The 24,680-nt window shown below is 34.3% G+C and overlaps 2 protein-coding genes across 3 annotated transcripts in view; one reads left to right on the forward strand and one right to left on the reverse strand.

Moving 5' to 3' along the window:
* The window catches only part of LOC149423652 (TWiK family of potassium channels protein 7), a 96,363-nt gene extending 84,243 nt beyond the window's left edge, over positions 1–12,120 (reverse strand). For both annotated transcript variants that reach the window (XM_089632061.1, XM_089632062.1), the window contains exon 1: positions 11,142–12,120. In XM_089632061.1, coding sequence (XP_089488187.1) covers positions 11,142–11,297 — 156 coding nt within the window. In that variant the 5' untranslated portion in view covers positions 11,298–12,120. The remainder of the gene's footprint in view (positions 1–11,141) is intronic.
* A 3,049-nt stretch (positions 12,121–15,169) lies between these two features.
* Positions 15,170–22,678, forward strand: LOC149423654 (uncharacterized). The gene is made up of 3 exons (XM_089632059.1): positions 15,170–15,662; positions 18,022–18,283; positions 18,853–22,678. The coding sequence occupies exons 1-3, from the start codon at positions 15,296–15,298 to the stop codon at positions 19,268–19,270; spliced, it is 1,047 nt and encodes a 348-aa protein (XP_089488185.1). The 5' UTR covers positions 15,170–15,295; the 3' UTR covers positions 19,271–22,678.
* Positions 22,679–24,680: the final 2,002 nt, after the last annotated feature.

The raw sequence follows: 24,680 nt of genomic DNA on the forward strand, positions 1-24,680 counted from the left end.
GAGGAAAATTTTTTCTAATTTTGGCAACCCTGACTTAATTGTGTCTGACAATGGCTCAGTTTTTACAAGTGAGGAATTTAGAGGGTTCTTAAAGGAGAACAATATTAAACTTATGACTTCTCCTGTGAAACACCCCCAGTCAAACGGATTGGCGGAAAACGCTGTTAAAACTTCGAAAACGTTCCTCAAGAAACTGTTAGTAAACGGTAAATTCCCACTAAATTTTAATGTCAAGTTATTAAATTTTTTAATGGACTATAGAAATTCTTTGCATTGCTCGACAGGTATTGAACCAGCGGTACTGTTATTAGGAAGGAGGCTGCGTTCTACTTTCGACAATTTAATTCCAGTGAAAAATGGTGATGAGTTTTCGGAAAAAGTCAAGCAAGCAAACGTTAACATTTCTAAAGCTCAATCTGATCAGGTTAAGTTTTACAAAGGGGTTAAAACCAGGGTTTTTAAAGTTGGACAAAAGTGTTTAACAAAAGATTATCGTCAGGATAATAAAGTAGTTTGGGCTAAGGGAGTAGTCTCTAGGAAGCTAGGTAAAAAAGTTTATATTATTAAGATAGGGAACACAGATGTGACATGGAAGAGACATGTTGATCAAATGAGGGAAATGTCAGAGAGCTGGAAGGAAGATGGCAATAGTGCACAGCATCCCGCGTCTGAAATTTCGAGGAATGAGCCTCATGAGTTAGAGACTTCAACCTTATTGCGTGGATTCACTGGTTTTCCTCCTGATTTCAGGTTGGCGGCAGAGGAGGTGGTGTCGGAGCAGACACAGGCCCGGCAACAGAGACCATGGTCGGGGAGATTGCGGCCAAGACGCGAGACACCCACATCTTCCAGAGGAAACGGGGCAACTTGACCCAGGCACCGCGGTTATTAGTCTTAGGATTATTTGTTAGCAAATGTAATAACTTCAATTGATGATTTAATCGTGTTTGGTGCTTAATATTTTAAATTTCTAAGTTGTCTATCTTTAAGAATCATTGTTAAAACCAAATGTAATATAAAATGAATATCTATGTTGTGATTTATATATATGTGAAATATTTATGTTGGTTTGTAAGTAGCTTCAGAATTGAAGGAGGGAAGGTGTAGTGTTTGGTGTTTGCGCTCGGGTAGCTTCGGGTTCTACCGAAGATAACCGAACGCTGCTACAGGCCTTGTTTGACATCGTCGGCTGGCGCGAAGTCATTCTCTCGCTAGACGGCCTTTAGGCTACTTGTTACTTGTATTGTCAGTATATTATATTACGATTAAAACAACCTCCGTATATCAGAATCTACGACTTTTAATAGAGATATTACCAGATCCCTATCCTTGATAGAATACTGGAGATTAAGGGCCCAGTATTCTATAACCTGTAAACATCAATACGTTACAGTGGCGCAGCTTAAAAAGGAGTATACGGAAACAGTTTTTCGGATTGCCGGCAAGTCGGATTATTTCACACCAGTGACTTGCGAAAAAAAAATCTCCGGGATTTTATTGTCAAGGTGACAATAAATGGAGATAAACTGGGCATAATAAGGACAATTGGAAGTAAATAACGTGGCTCTGGGTAACAAAGACCAGACCAAGAATCCAGCGAAGAATCAATAATTTCGTGGTTCTGGGTAACAAAGACCAGACGAAGAATCCAGCGAAGAATAAATAACCACGTGGTCCTGGGTAACAAAGACCAGATCGGTGGCCCTGGGTAACAAAGACCAGACAAGTTTCACAGAAAAAGAAGACTTGGAATTCCGGGAAGCCGCTGGGCGCTGGACTGCATCGGCGCCGGTTCCTGGAGTCAGGTTGTCTTGTTTCTTGTTTGTTTTCTGGAAGGTGTTATTGTTGCCGGGTGGGTTTTTTTTTTTGGTTGTTGTCGTTGCAATCATGGAATCGGGCGGAATTTCCAGGTTCTCCCACGTTAATGGAGATTGGAGTCTATTCCGCTTGAGGTTAGAACAGTTCCTTCTAATTCGTGATGACATTAAAACGACTAAGTTAGATGCTTCACAGAAACGCGCTTATTTGCTGAATCTTCTGGAAGCGGAGACATTAACTCTTTTGATCAACTTATGTTTCCCTGCTAAAGTTACAGACGTGGCATTCGATCAGTTAATAGAATTAATTGAGAAACATTGTTCCAGACCGCGATCGGTATTCAAGGAACGAGAAAAATTTTATCAAGCCAAGCAATCGCATGGGGAATCGGTTAGAGATTTCGCGGTCCGTCTAAAGGGTTTATCTTCTTTTTGCGAATTTGGAACGCGCTTGCCAGAAAGCTTAGCGGATGCCTTTGCAATCGGTATTTTACCAGGCCGGGCTAAGGAGAAATTTTTTCTAGAGGGAACTAAATTAACATTTAACAAGATGGAAGAGTTAGCAATAACGGTTTCAGCGTTAGACAATCTGGTTCCGGAAATTAAATCTGAATTTTCCGCAGAGAATTCGGATGTGAACGCCATTTCGAATCGTTCAAATTCGACCGGGAGACATTCGTCGCGTTTGGGAGAAACTCAAGGTTTTTCAAGGTTATCTCGTTCAAAGAGCCCCGAACCGAGGAATAAAAAATGTACGATTTGCGGTGAATATCATGTAGAAAAATATTGTAAATTCAAGAACGCAAAATGTTTTAATTGTCACAAGGTAGGGCATTTGAAGAAATTTTGTAGGAATAACAAGGTTAATCCGATTTTTGAACAATCCCAGAATAATAGTATTTCATACATTAATCCGTTTAGGGCTAATGTGGTAATTAACGAAGTGAAATGTGCTGCTATGATTGATTCAGGGGCAAGCATGTCGGTCATGCCGGATTTTATTTTCAATCGTTATTTTAGAAATGTAACATTGTCACCAGATAAGCGTACTTTATCAGGATACGATGGCAAACCACTTAATATTGTAGGTAGTGCCTGTTTTACCGTAGAATGCAATAATCTTAAAAATAATTTATTATTTACTGTTGTGGTTAATGGCACGGAATTGATAGTGGGTAGGGATTTTATGGAGATTTTTAATCTGAAGATAGTTCCTGTGATGAATAATTCGGTTTCATCAATCAAGGACAAAATCTGTTTTATTGAAAATTGTGAGCATGTAAATTTTCAAGCAGTTGTGGTAGCCACCGCAGCGGACAGCGAATTACAGCTGGTATTTAGGTATTTGCGGCAGGGCTGGCTCAAACGAGTAAATCGTGACAGCAGTATATGGAAATATTGGCTAAAAAGGAACGAACTTTCTATCGTAGGAGATTGTTTGTTTTTGCAACACAGAATAGTTATACCTTTTTCTCTCCAAAAGCAAGTGTTAGATTCGTTACACAGGTCACATCTTGGTATTGTTAAAATGAAGGGAATAGCTAGAGCATATTTTTGGTGGACAGCTCTGAACAAAGACTTGGAGAAAGTCGTTCAATCATGTTCAGATTGTGCGTTGTCAAAACAGTCAGCACCAAAAAGTCAATTGGCGGTTGGGCCAAATCCAGGTAAAGCTTGGAGTAGGGTACACGTAGATTACTGTGAGCCTTTAGCGGGGAAGATGTTCCTTGTGGTGTGTGACTCATTCTCCAAATGGTTGGACTGTATTGAAGTACAGAAGGCAGATTCAACTCATACGATTTTGGAATTGAGGAAAATTTTTTCTAATTTTGGCAACCCTGACTTAATTGTGTCTGACAATGGCTCAGTTTTTACAAGTGAGGAATTTAGAGGGTTCTTAAAGGAGAACAATATTAAACTTATGACTTCTCCTGTGAAACACCCCCAGTCAAACGGATTGGCGGAAAACGCTGTTAAAACTTCGAAAACGTTCCTCAAGAAACTGTTAGTAAACGGTAAATTCCCACTAAATTTTAATGTCAAGTTATTAAATTTTTTAATGGACTATAGAAATTCTTTGCATTGCTCGACAGGTATTGAACCAGCGGTACTGTTATTAGGAAGGAGGCTGCGTTCTACTTTCGACAATTTAATTCCAGTGAAAAATGGTGATGAGTTTTCGGAAAAAGTCAAGCAAGCAAACGTTAACATTTCTAAAGCTCAATCTGATCAGGTTAAGTTTTACAAAGGGGTTAAAACCAGGGTTTTTAAAGTTGGACAAAAGTGTTTAACAAAAGATTATCGTCAGGATAATAAAGTAGTTTGGGCTAAGGGAGTAGTCTCTAGGAAGCTAGGTAAAAAAGTTTATATTATTAAGATAGGGAACACAGATTTGACATGGAAGAGACATGTTGATCAAATGAGGGAAATGTCAGAGAGCTGGAAGGAAGATGGCAATAGTGCACAGCATCCCGCGTCTGAAATTTCGAGGAATGAGCCTCATGAGTTAGAGACTTCAACCTTATTGCGTGGATTCACTGGTTTTCCTCCTGATTTCAGGTTGGCGGCAGAGGAGGTGGTGTCGGAGCAGACACAGGCCCGGCAACAGAGACCATGGTCGGGGAGATTGCGGCCAAGACGCGAGACACCCACATCTTCCAGAGGAAACGGGGCAACTTGACCCAGGCACCGCGGTTATTAGTCTTAGGATTATTTGTTAGCAAATGTAATAACTTCAATTGATGATTTAATCGTGTTTGGTGCTTAATATTTTAAATTTCTAAGTTGTCTATCTTTAAGAATCATTGTTAAAACCAAATGTAATATAAAATGAATATCTATGTTGTGATTTATATATATGTGAAATATTTATGTTGGTTTGTAAGTAGCTTCAGAATTGAAGGAGGGAAGGTGTAGTGTTTGGTGTTTGCGCTCGGGTAGCTTCGGGTTCTACCGAAGATAACCGAACGCTACTACAGGCCTTGTATGACATCGTCGGCTGGCGCGAAGTCATTCTCTCGCTAGACGGCCTTTAGGCTACTTGTTACTTGTATTGTCAGTATATTATATTACGATTAAAACAACCTCCGTATATCAGAATCTACGACTTTTAATAGAGATATTACCAGATCCCTATCCTTGATAGAATACTGGAGATTAAGGGCCCAGTATTCTATAACCTGTAAACATCAATACGTTACAGTAATCTCTGGTGAAAAGGTTTAATAAATAGTTATGGAAAAGACCATTGAAAAACATAGGAATTATAGATGAGGGAATTTTTCCCCTTTCTTTAATCTTTGATTGCACTCCCAATGAGATTATTTTTCCCCTTTCTCTTATCTCCAATTGCACTCCTAATGAGGTAATTTTTCCCCTTTCTTTAATCTCCGATTGCACTCCAAATGAGATGATGTCACGAACCGCCACTGCCTGTGAGTCTCACATTATCATGAGATAACTAATAACTATTCATGGAGTACCAATATAGTCTAATTCTTTTATTTGAACAACATTTTTCATTTTTATCCCCCTTCGTGTACAATGAGATGCCATATTGATGTTCCGAACAGAACCGGATTTACTGTGAAAGTAATGAAGCAAGAACTTTAGGGCGCCTAATTCGGGAAGAGTTCCAGCGACAACAGTTATTCAAATTTCTTCAAAACTTGACCCTACTGCGTGAAAAATATTTTTGTAGAGAAATATTTCTGTTTTATCATTGAAGAAGATAATTTCAACAATATCTCAACAAAAATATGTTGGAGATAAAGACAAAAAATAAAGAGTTAACGGTCGCAACACGGACTCGAACCCATACCCTCTAGTCTTGCGTCTCTACCAAATAAACTAATGCCACCTAATAAAATAGCTACTGTAATTTTTATCATTCTCGTAATTCAATTTTTGAATTACCAACATTTTATTTATTGAAAAGACTACTCTTTGTGTACAACACTATTAAATCAAAATAATGGATATGTTTAAAAAAAATGGTTTCTTCGTCAGTAATCCTGACAGTATACAATGTATATCTACTAAGACTAACATTATCTTCAATTAATTATATCCCACCTTTTTGGTGTGATTGGAAAGTTCTAACCGGATATTTTTACAACATAGATGGTTTCTTGAATAAACATATCCAATTTTATGTGTATAAGACATCTTTTGACTTTTCTGTCTAGAATGAATATTCATTTGTTGTGCTTTACCACTTTCATATATTCATTGCGAGTTTTTGATATTAAGTATATATCATATATTTAAGTATATATTATATCATCATTTAGTTAACGTATTATCTGTTCGAGGAATATTATGGTTAAAAATTATATGTCAAAACATAACGTCAGATTCAATATACAAAGAAAAAGTAGATCATGCATATGACACAAGATTCAATAGAAATGAAGGTATGTCCATTCCGAAAATTATAAATAAATACGGACAACGGACTTTCTCTTATCTTGTGCCTACCATATTTAATAAGATTCCAATAGACATAAAAATTCAATCAAATTGCACCCCCGAATTAAAAAATAAAATTAAAAAATGGTTAATAGATCAAGCTTTTTTATACTGATATTGTTTATAATCTTATGCATATATATAAATATACATATGAATATGAGTAATTTGCCTGTGTTACAACTGACTGTCTTTGTATTTTATTATTTTGTATTGTAGTAAGTTAAAAGTTTCTTTTTATTGTTTCTTTTTTATGTATGGCTCTGTTTTTGTGATTATTTAAGTTCTTATTTAAATTCTTCTGTATATATTTTAAATATTGTGATTTCTCGCTTTTTGTATGCTTTGATAATATATTATGTTAAACTGACCTGCTGACAAACTGCTTGAGCAGTTTAGCGGGTATAATTAATAAAAAAAAAATAAAAAAAAAAAAATCTATTTCGCAAATTAAGTTTTACAATTTGGTTTGTAAGCGTCGTCAATAAGTTAATCCTAAGAAATTTTAACCGGTCAGTGGCTGAATTGGCATCGCGTTTAGGTCCCACCCAGGCGTAGTGTGTTCAATTCCTCAGCTGGCTAAGTCCTCCATCACAACACAAGCAACATTTTCCGCTTACTGTGGTGGTAGTAGGAGATTTTCAAACATTGTCAGGTTATTCATAACTCGAGAATGTTTATCTTTCTTTAAAAAACTCAAAAATTGAATTTTTAATATAAAGTTAAATTACTCTCAGATATGGTGAAAAGTTTTAGAATATTTAATGAAAACTGTTGCATTAAGCAATCTCCAAAATAAAGTGGGAATCTGAACGACATAAGTGATGAATGTGTAAAATCAATATTCAGCGCGCGGCCCGACGTAATGGACGAACATACGGTCTAATTTTCCCTAGCATGCCTAGAAATTTTTTCTTTCCGTGGGGTTCATTTGAATTATTTCTAATGAACGTATTACTAAAACCTCGGGTGTTTCTAAAGAAATCCTTCTGGAAGAAAAATCTGTTGCTTATCGCTAATTTTATAGTTGAAAAACGTTTTACAAAATTTTCGAACCGTTTTACATAATATATTTTAATGAAAAGATACTGTTTTTATTAATCTTAAATATAAATAACTTACATCCGTGGGGATCGCTCTCAGCAAAATATACATTATGATTACGAATTCGTCGGAATTGATTCAAATCTGAACCTTGAACAAACCCCCGTTATTAGAGTCGCCTAAATCACAACATGAAAAAACTAAACTTTATTTTAGAGTTTCCGTGGTCAATTATTCCCGAACATTATCTCTGTATGCTGACAATACAAGAAAGCTTGCAAATAACAAATTGTACGAGAATATGAATTACAGAATTTTGTTAAATTTTCTTCATGTTCGAATTGTAACGATTGTTATTATTAATTATTAACGAGTGCGTAAATACTGGGTGACTAGGGGTAAAGTGCGCTAACTTCAGGGGGTTCAAAAAAAGTTAAATAACTTTTTTAGAAATTCCAAGGTTTTAAGGTTGAATTGTTTGTATGGGAAAATAAATATTCTTTTTTACTTATATGTAGAATCCCTAACCTCCCAAAGTTGGAGCACATTAACCCCGGACACTCCGTACATTTGGTATGTTATTTTCAAGGTTTTTCTTTCTTTGAAAAAAAAAAGATCTACCCCCATAATAAGCTATGCGTGTGTGTATGTGAGAGTGGTGTTATTTATTTAGTTAATGAGGATTTTATTGCTGATATTGTGTTCTTTATTAATTTTGAATAAAAGTTTTTTTTTCGTTAATTTTTTTTTTCGTTTTAGTTGTGTTTTGATTTCTTTGAAGCTATTTTTAGGGGATCTTATCTATTCTGGTAATTTATTAAATCATTTTTTTCGTAGGTATCGGTAGTTCTTTTGACCCATTGTAAGATTTTTATTACCATTATACATATACTTATATATGTACGTGAAAGCCCAATGACCCATAAATAAATAAATAATAAATATGGAATTTACAATTTCCTTGTTCCCAAACTTCAAAACTAGATTTTAGTATTAACACTGACATATGAGTAATTAAGTAGAATAAATTTAAATCTGAATCTAAGCACTCCATAAAGTCATTTGATACGTAGTTCACGCTTAACAGCCCCAAAAACTGAGCTACGCCACTGACTCCAGGTAAAATACTGAGTTCTGAGCATCATAATCTATGTCTAGGTACCTACCTATACTTACTTACATATTAATAACCCCCTTTCCTTTCATCCGCTCCCTTGAGAACAGCATGAGTGCTATCCGTAGTCCCATAATCGTTACATTTCCTGCACGTAAGATAAAAGCCTTATCACTCTCACGATACTTCCCTCAGCCCTTTATATCCAAAGCTACCTCAACCAAGGCCAGAATACTAAAACAAGTAGGCCTGCTATAACATTATATTAAGTAAGATCCTCATACATAATTATAATACGAGTACAAGCCATTCTACTTAACACAACCACTTCATTAAAACTTTTTGACTGTCTAAAAGGATTTGATATATATACATAGCAGGCCAACTTGATTCAGTATCCTGGACTGGGTTGAGGTGGTTTTTCGCAATCCCCTCGTGCTGCATTTACGGGAGAGGTGCAATTAGCAGCTTACTTATCGTAAGGTTGCAGTTAAGATTGAGCGCTTTTTCGGCGATGGCCTTTTCGTGACCGGACCGGGATCTTTCGAACTTCGGCTATCTAATGTGGTGGCACTTCATATAAATATAAAATTTGAGGCATCCGCTGCCGCAATTGTTATAAATCAAAATCTAAAGTATAATACCAACATTATCTATCCTTCCTTTCCTTTTTATAATTATAAATATTTATTTTATAAGCAATAATTATTAGCCTGAAACACTCATCCACATTGAAAAATCTCCTGAGATAAAGATACATGACGCCAACGGGACTTGAACCCGTGTCCTTTCGATTTCCGGTCGACAGCTCTGACCACTGAGCTATGGCGGCTTATCTCTTATCCGCGAAATAATTAAATAATTATTACCCTTTGTGCTATGCATAAAAAATCTTGTCTTAAACATTGGTTTACCAAAAAAATAATAATTAATATTTGACAATTTCTAATATTCTCACCAAAAAATGTAGACAATTTGTCTCGACGCCATCTAGTGAGAGAGTTAGCACTTACAATGCCTTTCTCATATAAAATAAAGTTGGTTGTTTCAGGTGAAAAAATATAACAAGCAGTAATTATTGAATGAAACACTAGTATATATTGAATTATTTCGCGGATAATAAATAAGCCGCCATAGCTCAGTGGTCAGAGCTGTCGACCGGAAATCGAAAGGACACGGGTTCAAGTCCCGTTGGCGTCATGTATCTTTTATCAGGAGATTTTTCAATGTGGATGAGTGTTTCAGGCTAATAATTATTGCTTATAAAATAATTGTTACCCTTTGTACTATGCATAAAAAATCTTGTCTTAAACATTAGTTTACCAAAAAAATAATAATTACAAATATTTATTTAAAAAAAAAAAAAAAAACAATGTTGATTTCGTGACAATTCCCACGGCAAATTTGTCACCAACGAGGAGCCGACAACTACCAAGAGTCTACTGATAAAACAATTAGCCCGTGTCATGTTGCTTTCCATTCCACCCACTAGCAAATGGGATAGCTTGAGAGCCGTCAGCTGTTAGTCATCAGCCACCAGAAACCACTGCCATGATGCTGCTGATAAGTCAATATAATTTTGGAGGCTGATATAGATACCGCTGCCTCGGAAATCATTAATTTGATAACCGACACCTTCTATAGGTCACCCCAAGCGGTTCGGTACGTTTGATGACTTAACAGGGGTGCCCGGGTCGGTTCCATGATAACTCAACACAGTGACAGTTCAACACACCTTTAAAAAGTGATATAAAGTCATTAGAAACGATGAAAAAAAATTAAACCTAATCTAACCTAACCTACTTAACCCAGTTAATAAAGTATTTGTTTCATCACTTTCCATGACTTATATATAACTATCATTGCCTTGCACCGCAGAGAGAAGGATGATTTCATACGTCCTCACTCCTGGACACCTTGACATGCAGATTCCTTCACACTCCTCATACCTATTTCCTTCCCAGAACTTCCTCCCCTTCCTTTCCTTTAAATACAGCGATACAGCATCCCCAAAGATGACATACGTTGTGAGGCAAATAATTTTCCTCAGGGCCTCCTGTGTTAATTTAAGTGTTATTTCACAAATTACTTATTTGAAATAAAATGTAATATATTTGCGGAAAGTTCCAGAGTGGAATATACTCTCAGTATCACCCTGGTGTAAGAACACCATTCAGAGATGAAACGTTGCTTGAAATAGCTTTGGCCGTGTTTGGTGACCAGATCTGAATATCCAAGTACTTCCCAACCTTCCTCTGCCCATCTACTTCCCCTCCCCACTACATTAAGCCTCACAAATAACCTGATTAGGGATGCCATAGTCTCACTATCTCAAGATGGTTGGAAGCAGTTGGGACTCTTGCGAGGTTTCACATAAGACATATAATAAAAAATCCGCGGGCGTATTGATAACTGATCAGGTAATAAGTCCAAATCATATCTTGTTACTAGAAGGTACTTGCCATGCCGCCCCCAGCCGTGTAGAGCATAAGTGCCATGAACAGTCCAAGTGCCCACATCAACCGTCGATAAGGTATTAAGCCCAAATCATGTCATGTTACTAGTCCTTGCCATGCCGCTCCCAACCGTGCAGAGCATGAGAGCCATGAGTAGTCCTCGGGAGCTCATATCAACCGCTGCCAACATGCTACTGATGAAGTAATAATCCCAAGTTATGTCATTTTACTAGTACTTGCCATGCCGCCCCCAGCCGTGTAGAGCATAAGTGCCATGAGCAGCCCCACGTGGCCGAGCGCGGCTCGCAGCCGCACAGTCTTCCAGCCGCGCTTCACAGTGCCCAGCAGGCTCTCCTTCTCAAAGGTCACCTCAGTGATGTGCTTGGCGCTGCCCATTTCCACGAATGTCAGAACCTGAACCACGTAACCACTGTGCCTATCTACTGACTCTCCCCGCAAGCCTCCACATGGACTCACTCCACTCAAATGTCAACTCCGCACATCACTGGCATTTCAAACCTAAACGGTCTTGCAAATACAATTAACATTTTTGATTACGGTTTTTTTAACGACTTATGTTATGATACACTGAAATCGTGACATTCAAAATTAAACTTTGCTTTTCACTTGAGATTAGTTTACCCTTTTCATTAAATAAGGGATGTGCGTACCACCAATTTACATCTACATTCAGTAGAAAGGTATTATTAATTAAATTTCTCAGAACTTATTTTCAAAGTACTTTGTTTACAATTTAAGAATTTTGGGGAAGTAGTCTAATTATGGTAAAAATATTTTTGGATCAACTTTCAAGGCACTTTCACGATAAATTAGGAAAAATATCATAAACTATCAATATTGTTTTTAATTATTGCCTACTCAGAAAAGATTATAATTTTCCCAAATCTTCCGTCTCGTTCTTTTCTCAAAAGAAAAAGGAACTCTCTTGACGTTCGCGTGGTTTCTCATTGTTAAAACTTTTTGAACAATTATATTATCGTTTCATTTAAATATTACAACAATTATTTTACAAGTCACAAATTTTGTTTAAACAATTTTTTTATTAAAGTATGTTTTAATCGTGATTTTAATATTTTTCAATGATTCTCGACCATTCTAAAGTTTGGAACTTATATTAAAGTTTCTTATCAAAATTTTCATAATCGAACTTTAATACGATGTTCGTCTGGCTGGTGTTGTGTCAAGTTAGGACGTCCGTCCTCCGCCGACGTCGAAATAAAACTGGCACCGCGACGCCCTACCCCGAGCTTTAAGACGCGCCGCGAGGGAAAGAGGGAACTTTTCGTCAAACTAACAGCTGTCTGCTCAAAGCTCTGATAAACTTTTACGCGTGATTTAACGGAAGCTTTTTACTTTTAACTTTTACTGTAAAACTTCCAATCCATTAGGTTAATGGGACATATTGTGATTTAGCGGCGAATCATAAAATGTATCGCTTAAAATTCTTCGAACCATACATAGATCATTAGGTATTTCTTTTTTAGTTTATTTTGTAGTTTTTTTTGTTAATTTTCAGAATCACTATTTTCTTTAAAATTCATTATTAAATTATAACTCTTTCAAAGTAAAGAGATCCATCCAAAAGTCATTGCTTATAATGGAAGAGCAGTATAGATCCTAGGATATTAAATATGTTACGTGTTTAATTTGAAACAGAATGATATAAGAACAGTAATAAATAATAAATAGAATATTACGTATTTGACTACCTACCCGTAAGTCAATATAACACATTATTGGTGAAATATTGGAATTTATATGATAAAATAATTGGAATTCCTTGATGGAGGGATGAGTAGTGATTAGTGGATTTTGCAGCAATAATTAATTGAGGAGGGTGTTGGGGAGGGGCAGGATTTACACCTCAAGGAATTCCGTCATTTAGATTCTAGCATTCAAGGATATTGATATCATCCACCATCACATTTTCCTATTATTTTTTGTTATTCAAATCTTTTTTGTTAATATTAAAAGTAACATTTATTGTTTTATTAACTTCGCCTCACATTGACTTTGGCAGGAACTTCTGTCCGGAAGCCCCAAAATACCTGAAAAACACTTACCGATTGCATTCTAGACTTCAGATTTTATTTTGTACATTAACTCCACACGATACATTTCCGGTAAGGTATTTCTATTTCATCTTTGGGTATGCTGTGTGGGGATCTTTTTATGGCGAGGAAGAAGTGAACATTGTAAGAGGGAGGAAACACAGAGGTCGGCAAATCTTTCCACATTTTTTCAGGTATATTGGGGCTCCAGACTAGAGGTGGCTGCCAAATTCAACAGTGGGACGCACTTGCGATTGGTACAGGGTCAGCAGTTTCATACTATTAAAGTATCTGCGGGTCCTGTACAGTACGTCCAGCTTCTAAGAGGCTAATTTTTTTTTATATAATATTCAAACATATTACAATAATTTAAAAATACAGATATTTCGAGGCTAATTGCCAAAAAAAATATGTATATATTTTAACGAAACTGCTCGAGAAATTATTTCTCGTCTTTGAATTGGGAAGTGGCGTCATTATGGTTTATAAGGTGTGAAATTTCATTAATTGAGGTACAAAATAATTTTAAACTTAGATGATAAATTTAAATTACATAATACGATGTTAACTAAGCTGTACAAAACAGAATAGACATATAATAAACTTAAAATAATCAACTTCGGTGGATGACATAGGTAATACAAATATAATGATAAAGAGATAATGTAAAAAAAACATGATTCATATTTTTCACTGAGAACTGGTTGATTTTACGACTTTTTCTTGTGTTCAACAGCTCTACAATGTGTTGTATCTCTTCAAGACCAGGATCGCTCCTTCTATTCCTAAAAAAGAGCTTTCCCGAAGTCGACACATGCCCAGAGGAAAATGATTTCTCTCTGAAAATATGAAAATTAAAATTATAACAATTATTATTAAAAAATTATTTATTTAAAATATTATTAAATTATTGTTATAAAAATTACATTAATAGTTTTTAGAATCCGAAAATTGCACGACCCCGTATTCCGAATTGCTACCGAAATATAACACACTTTCCAACACTTTAAATTTTAAGCTTTAAAAAAAACTACATTTTTTTATGTTTCTGGCTTTCACCCTTCAAGGGTAGGTAATCATTTAAAATTATGGAGAGATGGAAATTGAATTTATATATTAAATTTGTTTAAATTGGCAAATTTCAAAATTATATGGAAGATTGGAGAATTATGGAAAATTCACAGCGTTTTCTTAAATGCTACTTAACTCAGATAGCGAGAGACTCTTGCTCTATTTTAAATAATTCGTGTTTTATTAAAGATTTTCACAATAGTCACTTACCCATTATTTTTTTTAATATATTAGCGCGCTCCCTCTACAATTCGTATTTACATACGTATATATTTCCGTATAAGTAATCTTCTTCTTCTTTTTGAGCGCTTATAATGGATCCATTACTTTTTATATTCGTTGCAGAGGTCAAAGTTACAAAGCCAGGAAAACGATTTGAAAACCTATAATGGTTTATTTAAGTAGGTAGTAGTAATGAAACATATGAAAAGTTAAAAGAAATACATTTTCACTTCATTTCAGAGTGCGAAAAAACACTTAGCAGGCTGTGTTAGGTTGTTTAGTAACTACGAGTAGATACGTAAAGTCCGTTCTCCGTTTCTTACCACATTTGGCATTGTTCCGCTGGTTCCGGTAAATATCAACACCTAATTTACAAAAATAATCTTGAAACAGTAATTGTAGTTATCAATATACCTAATTATAATTCATGTTCAGACTTCAAAGTCGTATGCTTCCCAATTTTGTTTTATTTTTACGGATATACGGGTTCTTTGAAACATTCACAATTTTTTTACTAGCTTTTTTAGAGAAGTAAACTTGATTAAGTTTCATTAATCTTTTTTAAAAACCTTTGTAGAGTTCTTTCAACGAATTTAAATAGAAAAACTGTTACAAAAGGAGAAAAAAAATTCAAGATCATACAGAAATGACGAATGCGGTAAAAGAAGCAAATTTAATATATAGAGGAGAAGTCACCAAACATTGTTTAACTATTTTCATGACTGCACAAGGGGAATTCACTATTTTTTATTACTCTACAAAACAAAGATCATCGTGATGAAGGTCGACCTCTGACTGGAACAGAAGCTTGTACCAAAATATTGTACAAAAAAGTTGTGGTACTTACGTGCTGTGTAATAATTCTTACATTGGTATTATATTTTTGTAATGGCAGCACTGGTTTGACAGCCAACAACGTGCCGGGAATTTGGTGTGAATCATGTTTTGACACATGAAATGTCAAATTTAATAATATAAAGACCCCGGTGATATACTGTGTATAAAGAATAGTATAATCCAAGCATTCCGATGCATTTATTTCGTTGTAACATTCACATTTTCTTTGCAGTATTACAAATATTAAATTCCGTGTTGTGCGATGACCATGGACCTCCCGAGGCGACGATATTCCAGAATCCAATCAAAAATAATAATTCTCTTGATACGGCGAATTCCGGGACGGTTAGAGGGGAAGTCGTAGAGAAACGACAATCGAATGATAGTGCTTTACCGGTCAGCGGGGTCAGTCAGATTGTTACACCAACAAGTCTGAAGATCGAACCAATCTCCGCCGTAAACACCGATCATGATCCCATTGAACCTTCTGTCAGTGTCAGTTCTTCTGATGAAAAGACTACATCTGTGAAGAAACAGTTGCTTGTGTCAGAGATAAATGGTATGTCGTTAATTTTACTTATGTCTGAAATCATTTTGTTTATAATAGCGCATAATCAAAATAATATTGCGCTGTGTAAAAAAAACTGACCAAAGAATGTCATATTGCAAATCATTGTTAATCATTTCCGATACCCTGTAAATTAATTATTTGGTTTTAAAAATTAGGCAATGATGTGATTTGCGTTTTCTTCAATATGTTCATAGTACAAGTGTAACCTTGGATTTGTTTACTTCTTAAATTAAACAAGTTTTTTTGTGACTCTATGACTGAAGCCATCAGTAACTCATTTGAATACTTTACTTTGCTACAATATTCTGGCATTGATTGGGTAGACAATATACAAATGACTGAAGCCATCAGTAACTCATTTGAATACTTTGCTACAATATTCTGGCATTGATTGGGTAGACAATATACAAATGACTGAAGCTATCTGTAACTCATTTGAATACTTTACTTTGCTACAATATTCTGGCATTGATTGGGTAGACAATATACAAATGACTGAAGCTATCTGTAACTCATTTGAATACTTTACTTTGCTACAATATTCTGGCATTGATTGGGTAGACAATATACAAATGACTGAAGCTATCTGTAACTCATTTGAATACTTTACTTTGCTACAATATTCTGGCATTGATTGGGTAGACAATATACAAATGACTGAAGCTATCATTAACTCATTTGAATACTTTACTTTGCTACAATATTCTGGCATTAATTGGGTAGACAATATACAAATTGAATCATTGAATATATCAATATTAACCTCTTAATTCTATTTCATCGTGGTTAGTGATGTAGACCCGGGAATATTCCCCGACCTGAAATAAATTCCCGAAAATGGGGAAAATTTATTTTATTTTTAATAAAATGGTTTCTACACTTCTTAGACGTTATCTAAGACGACATCCCCTGATCTAGGGACTTCCCTACCACTTATGCCCCCCCCCCCCCCCCTCTATTTTTCTCTTGGATCCTATTCCTATATATATGGGAATAGTTTTTATGGATCTATCCTGCTCTATATGTACCATATGTGGGTATATTAAAATTAAAATTCCCCGTCCAGGGGAATATTCCCCAGAAATAAATTCCCGGGAATTTATTCTGGGGAATATCACTAATCGTGGTACTGAAATAGAATTAATTAAAAATGCCTGCCGCAGTGCGAGTTTGTACGCTGTTAGGCATTTTCTGCTATTCCAAAACTGCTGCATTTAACCGCAGTGCGTACACCCACTTAAATGACAAATATAAAACAGAAAAAGACTCAGTGGCATCTGGGAAGTCCAGGACCTCTCCTAGCCGGGACATTGCTCTGACAACTGAGCTAATTCGACCATACCAACAAGGCCGAGGGTTGGGTTCATGGGTTCAATTCCCAAATGCGATCTAATCATTTTCGTGTCGTTTCTATTTCACATTTTTGATTTGAGAGTGGAAGATTGTCTTCATTGATTAAATATTAAAATTTGAGGTTTTACGCAATAAGTTATTCCATCATAAAAATTGTTGGATTATAAAGATTACATCTATTACCTGCTGGGTTGTCATTTATTAATTCCATTATAATACAGGGTGGGGCAAAAGTAATCACCCGATGTTCTTTTGCTGTAATTTTTTTTTTCATGATAAACTTTGGTACTGCTTGTTATTCCGCATTCTTGCGGAGTAAACCGATTCATGTCTTGTCAATTTGTATTCTGCTTTTGTTTTCTTCACAAATGTCAAAACCGAATTGACGTTTGGCTCCATTTGCAAAAGTTATAGCGTTTTCCAATAGGGTGATCACTTTTGCCCCACCTGTATATGATAAAAAAAAATGTTTATTAAAAAACTAATGTTACACATTTATAGAAAATATATTACAATGTTGAATTGAATATAAGATTAAAGAAAGGGACAATTAGATGGTTTAGGCATGTAAAGTGGATGAAGAAAGAAAAGAGTGTAATAAGAATATATGATGAGAATGTGAATGAAAGAAGTCGGGGACGCCTGAGGAAAACATGGCACAACCAAGGGAACCAAATACTAGATGGGTCATGTCAAGAGTCAGAATAACAGAAGTGTATGTATGAAACGATGTATGAAGGAGCAAGACCAAGTTGTTTGGCAGTCCGTCCTCTCTGCCTACCCCTGGGGAGAAGCGGCACGATGGTTAGTTAGTGTATGCAGTTACTCTTATTATCAATTATTTTGTCCCAAATGCTAACGCAAATTTTTGTTAATAGTGTTGGTCGTTGACGGCATCTAGCTGTTATTTCCAATGACTAGTTATATTTTGGTACAGTGCTAATGAAATCAGTAAATGAAAAAAATAATGTTTGCCTTATTATTTGACTTTCAGGAACGAAATTGGAATCTAATGTTCCTACAAGTGTGCAAAATGATACCATTAAAATAGCTGACAAAGTTCCTGTGGACATTCCAAAAGTCACCAACTCCACTGATACCCACAACGTGACTTTAACCAGCAATGGCGGCAATCTCACCGCCTCTGCTGTGGGCGAGAAGGATCTACCCAAGTCCGGTGCAAAGAAGCGGGGATTCATCGTCTTCGGAACTCTTGGCCTCTTCTCCATGTCGTATATGGCCTACAAAATATACAGGTAACATATTTTCTTTCTTTCATAACTTCCTCAGAGAGAGGCCAGAGGTATTATTCTACTCCTTCTTTAGCCAACATTTCGGATAGTGTGTAAATTGTAAAATGTGTAGATTGTGGTGATATTGTTATTATGTATATAGAAGCGATACCGTATTACGCATGTCAATCCTCTTAGGGCCGACATTTCAGTTTAATTAGTTAAATTAATGTGGTTTTCGTCGTTTAGTTTTGGTTTAGCTGTCAAGTACCAGATACCAAGAACTGTTAAGCTTAACCACATTGTCTCTATTAAAAATATCAATGATCTGTTTAGAATATTCAAAAAATTGTCTGCGCAACACGGTATACCTACTTTTACATACATAATCACACACTTCACCATAATCTACACATCTGCCCTAATGATGAACACTGTAAAGCTGTCCAAAACTTTGGCTAAAGAAAGAGGAAGCGAACACGGTGTAAATACCCCAAAAATAAATCATTGTAATTCCTCAGAGAAGTTGCAAAAAATTGACTATATCTATTGATGACAATAATTATAATTATAGATCTATATTTTATTTCCAGGAAAAAGAAGCAAAACAGAGAACATGAGAGCTCCTTTTACACAAATGACAATCAGCAATTTAAATACGGGGTTTTATTGTCAAACGAAAACGATGACAATTTAGAATTATCTAATTTGCCGCTCTCCATAGATTCTGAAGACGAAGAAATGGAGATATTTGATATTGAACAAAAAAAGTTTTTGGATAATAATAAGAGAGAAGCTTACGGTCTGAAGGATAGTTTCTTGGCAAAAGATGATATAGAAATACTAGACCTGGATCTACCCGGAACCAGTTCCTCGGAGCGAGCCAATGATGATAATCTCCTGAATCTAGATGATAGCAATGTTGACGATGTAACTGTGATCCACCACAGTGCCACCAACAGTGGCAAACTTAAACCGCCTAACGCCAACGAGTTCTTTGATGTTTTATAGTCATCTGAAGTTTTAACTAAATCCTAAATACATTTTCAGAATGCAAAATAATTTACCTCATTTTACACTGTCTTACTGCATATTATTGAAATGTAGTATTTACAGATGTTACGTTTACATAATTTCGTAGTTCCCTTGCAGTTTTTGTAATTGAATTGTTCTCACTCGTGTGTGCTCAATCAACAATCCAATTTTAAAAGCAGTATGATAATAATTGATACAGTTTAATATATTTTCAAATTATTTACTAAGCAATAATGCATGGAATCCCCTCATAAATTTGCAGTATTTACTTATTACTACTACAACTTAATAGTATAATTTAATTCCTCAAACAATAACTTTTATTGTAAGCATTTGATTCTTCAAACAATAAAATTTATTTATGTATGTACATTTAATTCCTCAAACAATAACTTTTATTTATGTATGTACATTTAATTCCTCAAACAATAACTTTTATTTGTAAGCATTTAATTCTTCAAACAATAACTTTAATTTGAAAGCATTTATTTCTTCAAAGAATTAATTTTATTTATGTATGTACATTTATTTCCTCAAACAATAATTTTTTATACATGTATGTACATTTAATTCTTCAAATAATAAATTTTAACAATAAGAAATATTGTTGTAATGTCTGGTTAAAAAAATATATCCAACATTATAATGAAAATTCATTTTAATCATTGAAGACAATATTATCGACTCTCAAATGAATTATGTGAAAGAGAAAAGACAGAAAAAGATTCAGTTGCATCTAAGAATTAAACCCCCTTGCCGGAGAAGTGCTCTGACCACTGAGCTAATTCGACCATATCAATTTACGTCATTTTTAACTGTATCATACTTCAACATTTTCTTAATGCATATTTTTTGGCTGCTAGCTTGCAAGATTCTTCCCCGCAAAGAAGAGTTTCAATTCCTAGATGCCACTGAATCTTTTCTATTTCACATCTTTCATTTGAGAGTCGTTAATATTTCAATGATTAAATATTCAAATTTGAGGTCATTAATATTCCACTATAAAAAAAATCATTTTGGTCGCCATAATATGTAAATTTTTAAGTATTGTTTTGTATTAAACAGCAAAAAATCCAAAGGCCGATTCTTTTTTTTTATATGAGATTATGCATTAAAGAAGTATTTTCCAATATTTCACAAGCTGATGCAGCGATTCAGTTGAATTAAAGTGCTCGGGTACTGGTGTAACCTAAATAATATGATAACATAATCGCGGTTCCATGATATTTCATCAAAATTACAATTAAACACACCTTTAAAAAGTGATATACAAGAGTCATTAAAAGTGATGAAACAAAAACTAGGTTAAATTGTTACCTATGAACCTATTTAACCTAGTTTTTGTTCCATCACTTTTCATGACTATATCACTTTTTGTAGATGTGTTGAACTGCCATTTTGATGAGATAACCGGTCACCCATAATCTCACTAGTGATTTTATGGAACACTTCTATTAATTTAATTCCACTGTCTCCAATGTGTGATAGGTTAAATATTGAAATATAATCTTGTATATTTACATAATTCATCTTTGTGACATACTTTTGGAGCAATTTTTTGTATTTAGTGTGTATTTCTTGACAATACGATCCTCGTAAAAGGATGATCCATTCATATCTGTGCTCATATTAAATAATGGATCGAGAGCCAAGTCACAAAGTGATGGCGGACTTAAAATATTTAATAATTGGTTTTCCAAATAAATATTATTTTAAAACTTCTTAAAGATGTATAAAAAAGTGTAATATAAAAATAAAATGTTTAAATAAGACTGTTTCGTGTAGGCCAACTTTAAATCATTGAAAGATGTAACCTTGTGAAAATTTCCTGAAAAGCAAGATTTATTCTTCTTTAAAACGATAATCGTAGGTTAAGAACAGTGATGGCTACCAAAAAACAGAGGTTTGTATTGATAAATTATTACGATACACTATTGTTCGCTAATAATTTCCATTGAATTATTGGAGCAATGCAACGAATAGTCATTCAAAATTGTCATATTATAAATTTTTAAATGTGTTTTGCAAGATAATCGATAGTATGTATTAGTAATTGAATCAATATTTTCCTTCCAAGCAGTTTAATATTTAACCAGATCTATGTGACTGACGCATACATGATCCATCAGCGGCTATCCCCGTATGCAGATATCGCAAATGTGATCCATCAAGTTTCACCAAAACACATACATTGTGTCAAAATGTGCCGCGTGATGGGATAGATTGCGTCGCAAAAGGGTTACATTTTGAGTCTAGTTTTGTAATCTACATAAAAGTGGAATGTTTCTCATAATATATTTTATCAATTTCTATTTTAATGTCTTGAATATGTGTGATAATATAGATAGTAAATATACATAATTGTAAGATCTTCCTTACCTTTCCTTCCAGGTCATTACTTACGAATGAGTGCTGAATTATCTGGCTTTAGCGGCAACAGTTTGCCAACGCAGAATCGTATTTTATTGATGTTTGGATAAAAATGATCTACCGTGGCAAGGAACTTAATTTTTATCGACGACTGCTAATTTATTATAATTAATGAGGTGTTTTAACAGTCCACTACTTTCAAATGCTTATTTATGTGTTAATTATGTTTTCTAGTTGGGTAAAAGTTAATTATTGATATGGTAAATAGGGGGAAAGGCCGAAGGTTGATTGTCATTCCATTACGTACATTGAATTGGCATACTGTGAATTGGCATAAATGTGAAGCAACTATTTTTAAAAAAGGTATATGTATTTTTATTGAATTAATTTAGCCGTTTAACCGCATGTTAGTGATCTCTGTTGTAACTTTTAATCAATGGGTCTCTTGAATACCTTTCTTAAATGTTTCAAATGTGAAAAAAAATATTGAAAATTTTGGGTATTTTATTATGGTGATTATACATTATTTATGAATGTAATAATGTATTCTGTTATAACCACAAATGCCATAATAACATCTCATTTTATCAATAAAATAAGTTACTTTTTTGGTTGGTACACTAGAATTTTATTGTGCAAACCAAAACCAATATGTAGACAAATTATGTGAGCTCATATATAGCATTTGCTGATTTTTACTGACATTTTAAAATCCTTATACGCAAATTATTTTTTTATTCTACCTTCACTCCTCGCAGGATGCTCCGAGGTTTCACTTGAGCTTTTTTCATCTCTGGGGTTTCCTTACGGAGGTATATTGAATATAATAATTGTAAGTATTTAGTTAATAATCTGTGAAATATTTATCGATGGTAGAGATTCCCAGTACATTCCCACAGGTAAAAGGAACTTAAGTATTTATGATGTAACTTGATGTAAACTACTACTTCCCATTATTCACTCTGGTGTGACAACATAATTTATGGTAATATAATCTCAAATCAATAATAAAGTAGTCTTAAAAAAAAAGTTCTTTTAATTTTCCCTATTCATTGAAATATCCTTCAGTAACACATGCATATTATTTTCTTTTTTGGTCTGTGATTATAATGCAACATAATAAATAATCAATCTATAAATTTGTTCATCAGCGGGGCGCTTCATTATCTTTAGGAATATGTACAAATAATAAAATTTAAATTAATAAAAAATTCTTCTACATATCCACTAAGATTTCAGGATTGTAATGTAGATAAATAAAGCCAATTTCGAAATATGCTTTCTTCATTCCAGATAAATATAAATATGTACACAAATAATAATGACCACAGGTGGTTATAAAACTTTTGAATTGAAGGGGCAAGGTTTTTGCAGCCGGTACTACAAAAACTATGCCCCCCGCAACATCAGTTCGGTTTCTTTTGGGTATCCCGTCATACATATTATGTATTAAAAATAATAAAATACTTAAAATTAAAACGAAGGTATACAAATTAAACTTGAAAACAATAAATAAGTACATAAAGTTTTATAATCATAAAATAATTACCGGTAGCTAGTATTATTATTTATAGAGCGGAGACGGTTTACATTTAGTTCCCGTGAGCACTTAGTGAGGCCTATCTCCCATTTTTCCTTATTCTTTTAACAGTCACCCGGTCCCTTTTATAAAGTTTTTAAAACTGTTTACACTACGAAGTGTGTGCACGCCAAAAAATTGCTCCACTAAAATCTTTTAAATTCATAGTTTTTAAATCGAAATAATCACAAAGATATCGATTAATATAAAAATGTAAAAGACTAGTGTACTTTCTACTACTTTAATTAATCTAAAACGCCCTCGAAATACTCTTTTTAAGTGATTTTAAAATCTGTGCAGTGATCAATGCTAGTTATTGTCGCAAAATAACTAACAGAATACCATACCTGTCTGTTTAAAAACTGGTAGCACTTAATATACGAACATTATCACGCTCGCTGATAAGTGGGCCGTGGCCTGGAGAATAACATCGATAGCGTTGCCCGTTCCGGTAGCGGTCAGAGTTCTCAAGGAGCTGAGTTCGCTTCTCAGTGAAAGCAATTGTTATTATTTTTTATTAAATTATAATAAGACGACCAACTCGCTAACTTTCAACGTATAACGCCATCTAGTGAGAAATGTGCACAGTACGTCCGATTTAATTCTACAAAACCGTGCAAACAAAAATACTACGATGACGGTAGCGAACTATCTAGATGAACTTAAAAATGAAGTTTCAAAAATTCAAACAGTCAAGGATCAAAAAACAAAAAATACTATAGAACTCATAATAACGAAGTTAGAAGATGCAATTAAATCAGAAAATCTTTCATTACAAGACAAAATCATCAGATTACAAGAAAATATAATCAACAGTGACAGAAAATATATCAGTAATTTAGAAAACATTAAACATGATATTAAAAAAATAATCTTACCTGAAACATATGCAGAAAAGGTAAAAAAACACGAACCAGTTGTTATCATAAAACCAAAAAAGAAGGATCAGGAAAATAATGAAACAAAGAGTGAAATAAAAGACAATATTGACCCAGCAAATTTTGGAGTTACCGGCATGAGAAATTTTAAGGATGGAGGGGTTATAGTAGAATTTAAAAATGCCACAGATATTAATAAGGTTCATGATGAGGTGATAGCCAAACTGGGAGATAAATATGAGGTAAAGATTCCTCAAACAAAAAACCCATCCGTCAAAATTATTGGTTTATCTGAAAAATACAGTTTTGAAGAAATAGAGAGAAAAATAAAAACTCAAAATGAGACCATCTGTGAACAAAACTCAAAAATAAAGGTGACATATATGAAAGAACTAAAAAACCAAAGAAATCAAACAACTTTTACTATATATGCCGACGTCGACGGAAAGACTTACGACAGAATGTTAAATGCAGAAAAAATAAATATTGGATGGGACAGATGCAGGGTCTTTGACAATTTAAATATCATGAGATGTTTTAAATGTAATGGGTTCAACCA

The sequence above is a fragment of the Hesperophylax consimilis genome, chromosome 5 (genome assembly GCF_061612785.1).
Source record: "Hesperophylax consimilis isolate HC1 chromosome 5, BYU_Hcon_1.0, whole genome shotgun sequence".
NCBI lineage: Eukaryota > Metazoa > Arthropoda > Insecta > Trichoptera > Limnephilidae > Hesperophylax > Hesperophylax consimilis.